The 10,694-nt window shown below is 53.2% G+C and overlaps 1 protein-coding gene across 1 annotated transcript in view; it reads left to right on the top strand.

Moving 5' to 3' along the window:
- The first annotated feature begins 1,879 nt into the window (after nucleotides 1-1,879).
- LOC137356871 (ankyrin repeat domain-containing protein 35-like) overlaps nucleotides 1,880-10,694 on the top strand; it is a 33,894-nt gene continuing 25,079 nt past the window's right edge. The window contains exons 1-5 of the mRNA XM_068022710.1: nucleotides 1,880-2,041; nucleotides 4,763-4,890; nucleotides 5,177-5,265; nucleotides 8,506-8,570; nucleotides 10,258-10,315. Coding sequence (XP_067878811.1) covers nucleotides 1,880-2,041; nucleotides 4,763-4,890; nucleotides 5,177-5,265; nucleotides 8,506-8,570; nucleotides 10,258-10,315 — 502 coding nt within the window. The remainder of the gene's footprint in view (nucleotides 2,042-4,762; nucleotides 4,891-5,176; nucleotides 5,266-8,505; nucleotides 8,571-10,257; nucleotides 10,316-10,694) is intronic.

Here is a 10,694-nt window from a genome sequence, read left to right as displayed (position 1 = left end):
GAACATGTCTCTGCAACTCACTCTCTCTTACTTAATCTGCCAAGCACCTGGATTTCTTTATACACAGAGAGACTAAGGAAGCCTCACGGGGCCCAGTGCGAGTGTCAAAAACATCACAACCTGCCCAGACTCGCTGCTCACACACCTTGAGCCCTCTCATGTTTAACAGAAACACGAGGCGGCCATTCAGCCCCTCCAAGCTCTTCCGCCATTCAGTCAGATCATGGCTGATCTGCCTGTTAACTCCATCGACCCGCCTTGGCTCTGCAACCCTTAATCCCCTTCCCCAACAAAAATATATCCTTACACACATTGGGAGGGGAGCGAGGGAGGAGGGGAGGTGTACAGTGCAGACCAATCGGGGGCTATTCACCTCTGAGAGGCCTCGCGGCACAGCGTATTCTATGGACATACATTGGCTGTTTCTTCACTGTGTCTGGGTCACAATCCTGGAATCCCCTCCCTAACAGCACTGTGGCCTGCAGTGGTTCAAGAAGGTGGCGACTTGCCAGCTTCTCGTGGGGCAGCTAGGGCTGGGCGATAAATAAATGCCAGCAACAGCCGAGAATGCAGTGAAATATTATAATCTTCAACTGAAAAATTAACATTTGGCCCCAATGATATTGGAGGTGGGGGAAATGGCTGTTTCACTGATCATCCAATCATGTAACAAAGATTCAGGTCTCCATCCAATTGGCTGTGGGCAGGCAATGATAGGCAGGTTGGCCAGCCAATGGTGGGAGAGTGGAGGGGTGGGGGGGAGAGGTCAGGAGGTCACATGATGACACCTCCAGGCATCAGAGTCCAGGCCCACCTGGTAACCTCTTTCTGAGCCTGACACATTCCAGGGTTACCTGACAAGGCCTCAAATGCTGGGCCCGGCCCAGGCCTCATTTCCCCTCGCTTTCCTAGTTTATTCCCGAGCCATTTTTGGATCCAGATCTCTCGTCCTTCTCCCAAGTCCACTGAATCTGGCAACGCCGTGTGGTTTCTTCCCTCAGTGCCACAGGTCGCCATTTTTCATGCGAGAGTCAGCGTGCTATTCAACTGGCTGTGCATCGCAGCCGGGCCAATCCCCACCCCTGCAGGCAGCCGCCGAATACGGATGGGGAAAATGTGGCTTGGGCGGCTCAGCGGATATCTGTCTCACAGCTCTGAGTCGGGAAGTCGTGGGTTTGAGAGAACCGAGCCCACAATCCAGCCTGACACTCGCAGCGCTCCCTCAGTACTGTCCCTCCAACAGCACAGCACTCCCTCACTACCAGCATTGTGAGCGTCGGCCTGGCCTAACGGGCGCAACTCTCTGAGGGCGCGGCCTCGAACCCACAAACCCTCTGACTCCCAGGCGTGAGGTTTACCTGCAATTACTGGGAGCGTTCCCTTTGGAAAATCGCTCGGCGGTTAGCCTCCCTGCAAGACGTGAGTCAACAAGCTGCATTTGGCATGTTGCTACACGGCCCAGGTGGCTTATAAGGCGTGTTGGTGTTGTGCTGTGTGTTGTATGTATGTGTGTGTGTGTGTGTGGAAACTGCCTGGGGCAAAGATTACACTCAAAGCTGCAGCAGGAATTGAGCTCGGCAACAGTTCACACTCTGCGGGAGCAGAGTTGTTGCCCCAAAAACGCTCTGCGGTCACCGAGGGTGAATCATTTTGTTGGTGGATTAATCTAGAGCTGATCCCCTCTCCCCTCCTCTTCCCCCCCCCCCCCGCAGCTGTGATTCGCAAACCCCATCTCCCACGTATCCCCCAGATCGACCCTTGAACTTTCCAAAGCAGCTGCTCGGGAATCTCCGAGCCAGGCGCAGTTGGGAGAGGCAGTATTCCAGCTCCGATTCCTCATCAGTTCCACCTACAGGGACCTCGGCTCCAACCAGACGACATGAAACGTATCTTCTGCTCGCCGACGCCAAAGATTGCCGTACGTATGCAGTTTTACCGTCCAATTCGGCGCCCAAAATCCCACGGCGAGCGGGTGCTCGGGAGCACGTGCGACTGCCGTCCCACCTTTTCACCGAACCTCAGCCCCTCTGCGGCCAATGCGGTACTTTATTGTGGGGTGCTGTCGCCAGGCGGGGAGACGCGGCAGCTCAGTTTGCGCACAGCAAGATCCCACAATCAGCAATGGGATTGCAACAGCCTGCATTTATTCCAAACCTTTAACCCGTGATAACATCCCAAGGTGCTTTGACCCAGAGAGGCGGAGAGGTTTCGGGAGGGAATTCCAGAGCTTAGGGCCCCCCAGGCAGATGAAGGCACGGCCGCCAATGGTGGAGCGATGGGAATCGGGGGGAGATTATCTGTTGTTTTATATTGGTTCAGGGAGCAATGTTGGCCCCGGGGAGAACTCCCGCTCTCCCCCGCTTCTTCCAGTAGCACCCGTGGGATCTTTTACATCCACCTGAGAGGGCAGACGGGGCCTCGGTTTAACGTCTCATCCAAAAAACAGCACCTCCAACAGTGCAGCACTCCCTCAGTACCGACCCTCCGACATTGCAGCACTCCCTCAGTACTGACCCTCTGACAGTGCGGCACTCCCGCAGTACCGACCCTCCGACATTGCAGCACTCCCTCAGTACCGACCCTCCGACAGTGCGGCATTCCCTCAGTATTGACCCTCTGACAGTGCGGCACTCCCTCAGTACTGACCCCCTGACAGTGCGGCACTCCCTCAGTACTGACCCTCCGACAGTGTGGCGCTCCCTCAGTACTGACCCTCTGACAGTGCGGCGCTCCCTCAGTACTGACCCCCTGACAGTGCAGCACTCCCTCAGTACTGACCCTCCGACAGTGCGGCATTCCCTCAGTATTGACCCTCTGACAGTGCGGCGCTCCCTCAGTACTGACCCCCTGACAGTGCGGCACTCCCTCAGTACTGACCCTCCGACAGTGTGGCGCTCCCTCAGTACTGACCCTCCGACAGTGCGGCACTCCCTCAGTACCGACCCTCCGACAGTGTGGCGCTCCCTCAGTACTGACCCTCTGACAGTGCGGCGCTCCCTCAGTACTGACCCCCTGACAGTGCAGCACTCCCTCAGTACTGACCCTCCGACAGTGCGGCATTCCCTCAGTATTGACCCTCTGACAGTGCGGCGCTCCCTCAGTACTGACCCCCTGACAGTGCGGTACTCCCTCAGTACTGACCCTCCGACAGTGCGGCGCTCCCTCAGTACTGACCCCCTGACAGTGCGGCGCTCCCTCAGTACTGACCCCCTGAGAGTGCGGCGCTCCCTCAGTACTGACCCCCTGACAGTGCAGCACTCCCTCAGTACTGACCCTCCGACAGTGCAGCACTCCCTCAGTACTGACCCTCCGACAGTGCGGCGCTCTCTCAGTACTGACCCTCCGACAGTGCGGCACTCCCTCAGTATTGACCCTCCGACAGTGCGGCACTGCCTCAGTACTGACCCTCTGACAGTGCAGCGCTCCCTCAGTACTGACCCTCCGTCAGTGTGGTGCTCCCTCAGTACTGACCCTCCGTCAGTGTGGTGCTCCCTCAGTACTGACCTTCCGACAGTGCGGCACTCCCTCAGTACTGACCCTCTGACAGTGCAGCACTCCCTCAGTATTGACCCTCCGACAGTGCAGCACTCCCTCAGTATTGACCCTCCGACAGTGCGGCACTTCCTCAGTACTGACCCTCCGACAGTGCAGCACTCCCTCAGTACTGACCCTCCGACAGTGCGGCACTCCCTCAGTACTGACCCTCCGACAGTGCAGCGCTCCCTCAGTACTGACCCTCCGGCAGTGCGGCATTCCCTCAGTATTGACCCTCCGACAATGCGGCACTCCCTCAGTACTGACCCCCTGACAGTGCGGCGCTCCCTCAGTACTGACCCCCTGACAGTGCGGCGCTCCCTCAGTACTGACCCCCTGACAGTGCGGCGCTCCCTCAGTACTGACCCTCTGACAGTGCGGCACTGCCTCAGTACTGACCCTCCGACAGTGCAGCACTCCCTCAGTACTGACCCTCTGACAGTGCGGCATTGCCTCAGTACTGACCCTCCGACAGTGCAGCGCTCCCTCAGTACTGACCCTCCGGCAGTGCGGCATTCCCTCAGTATTGACCCTCCGACAATGCGGCACTCCCTCAGTACTGACCCTCCGACAGTGCGGCATTGCCTCAGTACTGACCCTCCGACAGTGCGGCACTGCCTCAGTACTGACCCTCTGACAGTGCGGCACTGCCTCAGTACTGACCCTCCGACAGTGCAGCACTCCCTCAGTACTGACCCTCTGACAGTGTGGCACTGCCTCAGTACTGACCCTCCGACAGTGCAGCACTCCGTCCCAGGAGTGTCGGCCTGGATTCGGTGCTCCAATTTCTAGAGTGAGAATCAAACCCACAACCCTCTGATACAGAAACGAGAGAGAGAGAGAGGGAGAGAGACAGCTTGCTCCCCACTGAGGTTGGGTTTGCTACGTGCCCTGTGAGTCCAGTGACCCAGTTAATTCTATTCCCGGTTTTCACACCACCCATCGAGCTGAGGGACCATTTAATGTCAGTTTTCAAAGGGAGCCTGTTAGACAGTGAATTGACTGTCTCAGGAACATCTTGGCTGTATGAGTTTGGAATATTCATCACTCCGTGCTTAAGCCTCCATTTTAATGGGTGCAGTGCAGGCCCCCGAGGATCTGACTGGACGGCGGAACAGGCTGGAGTGGGCTGAATGGCCTCCTCCGGTCCCCGGAGATCCCCAGGCGCGGGTCAGCGCCTTCGAACTCGTCCCTCACTCCTTCCTCCCTCCTTCTCTTCTTCCCACAGACGGAGAAATGGGGCAAGGCCGACAAGCGACTCCTGAGCGCGGTGGACAACGCAGACACGGAGAAGCTCAGCTCCGTCCTCAAAGGCTCAGTCGTTCCAACCAAGCTGGATGCCAAGGGGAGATCTCCGTGAGTGCTGAGGCGTGACTGAACTCTCAACTACAGAGTCAAGGGGTCGGGGGAATGTAACACGCCCAGACGGTATGGGGTAGGGGGAGGGCGCGTCCTGATAAGGGTCCCCCAGAAACTGGTGCAGTGTGATCCCAAAGTCACTGGGACCCCAATAGAAACAATTGGAGGATAATCCCATCACTTTGGACCAACAGCTCTTGACCGTCCCCTCTATCCCCTCCCCTGGCTTCTCTTACACAAACACATTTTTTACAGCTGCTTAATCTCCGGTATCTCTCCACAGCTTCCACCTTGCCGCTTCCAGAGGCCTCACTGACTGTCTGGACCTCATGCTGGCCCATGGAGTGGATTTGGACGCTCGAGATTTCGAAGGTAACGGGAACCATCCCTCCCTCAGCTCGGCTGCAGCCTGAAACCCACATCCGTGCCTTCGCCAGCTCCAGATGCTGACTAATGCAACACTGTCCTGACCAGGCTCCCAACACCCCCCCCCCCCCCCCCCCATCTTTCCCAATCTCAACCAAAACCTGTACCCTAACTCACACCAAGTCCCTAAGCTCAGGAATTCCCTCCCTAAACCTCTCCGCCTCTCTCTCTCCTCCTTTAAGAGGCTCCTTAAAACCGACCTCTTAGACCGAGCTTTTGGCCGCCGGTCCCTAACATCTCCTGATGTGGCTCGGGGGTCAGATTCAGATTGATAACAATCCTGCGAAGCACCTGGGGATGTTGTACAACATGAAAGGTGCTGTCGAAATGCACGTTGTGGATACGATAGAAGACATTGACAGTCTGGTGAAATTGGCAGATGAGATTTAACGCAGAGAAGTGTAAGCTTTTCATATTGGCCGGAAGAATGAGGAAAGGCAATATTTTCATTTCAAATTTTAATCTGTTTTAATTTCAACAGGTTTTGCAGGCACGGAGAGACCAGGGGGTGTGTGGACATTAATCTTTGTAGATAGTAGGGAAAGTTGAGAAGGTTGTTTTGGAGAAAACGTACAACATCCTGGGCTTTATAAATAGAGGCATTGAATACAACAGCAAGGCAGTTATATTAAACCTTTCTAAATCACTGGATCGGCCCCAGCTGGAGGATTGGGTCCAATTCCGGGCCCCGCACTTTAGGAAAGATGTCAGGGCCTCGGAGAGGGTGCTGAGGGAGATTTACCGGAATGGGAGCAGGGATGAGGGACTTCAGTTAATGTGGAGAGACTGGGAGAAGATGGGATTGTTCTCCTTAGAGCAGAGAAGGTTAAGGGGGAGATTTAATTGAGGCGTTCGAAATCAGGAAGGGTTTTGATGGAGTAAATAAGGAGAAAGTGTTTCCAGTGGCAGGAGGGTCGGTAACCAGAGGGACACAGATTGAAGCTAATTGGTAAAAGAACCAGAGGGGGGGAGATGAGGAGAGTTTTTTTTTTAACGCAGTGAGTTGTTGTGATCTGGAACGCGCTGCCTGAAAGGGCGGTGGAAGCAGATTCAAAGAACAAAGAACAGTACAGCACAGGAACAGGCCATTCGGCCCTCCAAGCCTGCGCCGATCTTGATGCCTGCCTAAACTAACACCTTCTGCACTTCCGGGGCCCATATCCCTCTATTCCCATCCTATTCATGTATTTGTCAAGATGTCTCTTAAACGTCGCTATCGTATCTGCTTCCACCACCTCCCCTGGCAGCAAGTTCCAGGCACTCACCACCCTCTGGTGTAAAGAACTTGCCTCGCACATCCCCTCTAAACTTTGCCCTTCGCACCTTAAACCTATGTCCCCTAGTAACTGACTCTTCCACCCTGGGAAAAAGCTTCTGATTATCCACTCTGTCCATGCCGCTCATAACTTTGTAAACCTCTATCATGTCGCCCCTCCACCTCCGGCGTTCCAGTGAAAACAATCCGAGTTTATCCAACTTCTCCTCATAGCTAATGCCCTCCAGACCAGGCAACACCCTGGTAAACCTCTTCTGTACCTTCTCCAAAGCCTCCACGTCCTTCTGGTAGTGTGGCGACCAGAATTGCACGCAATATTCTATGTGTGGCCTATCTAAAGTTCTGTACAGCTGCAGCATGACTTGCCAATTTTTATACTCTCTGCCCCGACTGATGCAGGCAAGCATGCCGTATGCCTTCTTGACTACCTTATCCACCTGCGTTGACACTTTCAGTGACCTGTGGACCTGTACACCCAGATTTCTCTGTCTGTCAATACTCCTCAGAGTTCTGCCATTTATTGTATACCTCCCACCTGCATTAGTCCTTCCAAAATGCATTACCTCACATTTGTCCAGATTAAACTCCATCTGCCATTTCTCCGCCCAAGTCTCCAACCGATCTATATCCAGCTGTATCCTCTGACAATCCTCATCATTATCCGCAACTCCACCAACCTTTGTGCCGTCCGCAAACTTACTAATCAGACCAGCTACATTTTCCTCCAAATCATTTATATATACTACAAACAGCAAAGGTCCCAGCACTGATCCCTGCGGAACACCACTAGTCACATCCCTCCATTCAGAAAAGCACCCTTCCACTGCTACCCTCTGTCTTCTATGACAGAGCCAGTTCTGTATCCATCTTGCCAGCTCACCTCTGATCCCGTGTGACTTCACCTTTTGTACCAGTCTGCCATGCGGGACCTTGTCAAAGGCTTTACTGAAGTCCATAGAGATAACATCCACTGCCCTTCCTTCATCAATCATCTTCGTCACTTCCTCAAAAAACTCAATCAATTTAGTGAGACACGACCTCCCCTTCACAAAACCATGCTGCCTCTCGCTAATAAGTTTGTTTGTTTCCAAATGGGAGTAAATCCTGTCCCGAAGAATCCTCTCTAATAATTTCCCTACCACTGACGTAAGGCTCACCGGCCTATAATTTCCTGGATTATCCTTGCCACCCTTCTTAAACAAAGGAACAACATTGGCTATTCTCCAGTCCTCTGGGACCTCACCTGTAGCCAATGAGGATACAAAGATTTCTGTCAAGGCCCCAGCAATTTCTTCCCTTGCCTCCCTCAGTATTCTGGGGTAGATCCCATCAGGCCCTGGGGATTTATCTACCTTAATGTTTTTCAAGACGCCCAACACCTCCTTTTTGATATCGACATGACCCAGACTATCTACACTCCCTTCCCTAGACTCATCACCCACCAAGTCCTTCTCTTTGGTGAATACTGATGCAAAGTACCTCATTTAGTACCTCGCCCATTTCCCTGGCTCCAATAGCCAGATTCAATAGTAACTTTCAAAAGGGGGATTGGATAAATATTTGAAGGAGGAAAAATTTTCAGGGAAAGAGCAGAGAGGGGAGTGGGACTAATTGGATAGCTCTTTCACAGAGCCAGCACAGGCACGATGGGCCGAATGGTGTCCTGCTGTGCTGGCGCGGTGTGTGACGAGACTCTCTCACCGTTCCAGTGAAGGGAAGAGTTAACAAGTGGGGTTGTCGGACTCTCCCTCAGCCCATGACCACACCTGGTGGAAGGATTTCCCTGCATTAATGTGCACAAGCATTTGGGGGAAAAAACACGTCCCCTTCAGGCTTCTAAGCATGGCAATGGGGCAGCAACTCTCTTTCCAACCCATTAACAGCCTCTTATTGGTATCTTCAATCCGCAGGTTGCACTGCACTCCACGTAGCTGTCAAGACCTCCCAATTAGACTGCGTCAGGAGCCTTTTGAAGGTAATTTCGCTTCCCATTACAAACCTCTCTCTTACCCGCTCTTTCTATGAGTAAATGGTGGTGATGCAATGGCTCTGTCACTGGCCTAGTCATCCAGTGAGTTCAAATCCCACTGTGGAAGTTTAAGAAATGGCATTCACTTTTAAAAGACAGCTGGTGTCGGGGAACAGGGGTGGGCGAGGCTGTCAGATTCCAGTCGAGAAAGAAAGAAAACCTCAAAATGCCCATTGGGGAAGGAAATCTGCCGCCCATCTGGGCCTACACGTGATACCAATCCCACACCTTACCCAGTCTGGGCCTACACGTGACTCCAGTCCCACACCTTACCCAGTCTGGGCCCTACACATGACTCCAATCTATCTTTACCTGAGTCTGGGCTTACACGTGACTCCAGTCCCACACCTTACCCAGTCTGGGCCTACACGTGACTCCAATCCCTCTTTACCTGAGTCTGGGCCTACACGTGACTCCAGTCCCACACCTTACCCAGTCTGGGCCTACACATGACTCCAATCCCTCTTTACCTGAGTCTGGGCCTACACATGACTCCAATCCCTCTTTACCTGAGTCTGGGCCTACACGTGACTCCAATCCCTCTTTACCTGAGTCTGGGCCTACACATGACTCCAATCCCTCTTTACCTGAGTCTGGGCCTACACATGACTCCAATCCCTCTTTACCTGAGTCTGGGCCTACACATGACTCCAATCCCTCTTTACCTGAGTTTGGGCCGACACATGACTCCAATCCCTCTTTACCTGAGTCTGGGCCTAATCATGACTCCAATCCCTCTTTACCTGAGTCTGGGCCTACACATGACTCCAATCCCTCTTTACCTGAGTCTGGGCCTACACATGACTCCAATCCCTCTTTACCTGAGTCTGGGCCTATACGTGACTCCAATCCCACACCTTACCCAAGTCTGGGCCTACACGTGACTCCAATCCCTCTTTACCTGAGTCTGGGCCTATACGTGACTCCAATCCCACACCTTACCCAAGTCTGGGCCTACACGTGACTCCAATCCCTCTTTACCTGAGTCTGGGCCTATACGTGACTCCAATCCCACACCTTACCCAAGTCTGAGCCTACACGTGACTCCAATCCCTCTTTACCTGAGTCTGGGCCTACACATGACTCCAATCTCACACCTTACCCGATCTGGGCCTACACCTGACTCCAATCCCACACCGTTAAGGTGTTATATATGTTACAGCCGAGGCCGGAGGAGTGCATTGTTTGTTCTAATTCCACTTCTCCCCGGGTCACAGCTTATATTTAAATTTTCCCACTTAGCTTTACGGTCAATCATAGACTCTATTTTTCCCAAAATCGAACAGGTTTCTTTCATGAATAACAAAATGAACAGTTAATAGAACAAGTCTTAACTAATAATGAAGGTTCTGCCCCCTTGTTCTGGACTCCTCCCCACCCAACCAGAGGAAACAGTTTCTCTCTATCGACCGGATCGAATCCTTTAATCATCTTAAACCCCCTCGATTAGATCACCTTTTAATCTGCCACACTTGAGGGAATACAAGCTGAGTCTGTGTAACTTGTACTGGGAAGAGATTTTCTCAGGGAGAATGGATGCTTTCTGTTTCGGGAAGGTAGCTGGGGAGTCAGGGACCGGACCTCTAGCTGAGGAACTGATGAGTCATGACCTTCTTCCTTCTCTGTTCCACAGCACGATGTCCCAGTGAAGGCGACAGACTTCCACGGTCGAACAGCCCTACACTGCGCAGGTTAGTGAGCCATTAACCGGTGGTCTGGAACACTCCGTGCAATCAAGAAGCTCCTGGAGTTCGAATGCCCTGCTGCGAAACAGGCCACTCGGCCCGTTGTGGCCTTGCCAGCCCTCGGCAAGACCATCTCAGCAAATCCCATTGCCCTGCCCGTTCCCTGCAGACCTGCGAAAACTTGTCTCTTTGGGTAATTGTCCAATTCCCTTCTGAAGGTCTCAATTGAACCTGCCCCCGCCACACTCTCAGGCAGTGCACTCCAGATCCTAACCACTCACTGCGGAAAAAGGTTTTCCTTCATGTCACTGTGTTTCTTTGGCCATTCACCTTAAATCAGTGCCCTCTGGTTCTTGATCCTTTCACCAATGGGAACAGTTCCTCC

Source organism: Heterodontus francisci, chromosome 46 (assembly GCF_036365525.1).
Source record: "Heterodontus francisci isolate sHetFra1 chromosome 46, sHetFra1.hap1, whole genome shotgun sequence".
Classification (NCBI taxonomy): Eukaryota; Metazoa; Chordata; class Chondrichthyes; order Heterodontiformes; family Heterodontidae; genus Heterodontus; species Heterodontus francisci.
The sequence above is the reverse complement of the archived record's forward strand: the minus strand, read 5'-3'. Positions and strand labels throughout refer to the sequence as shown.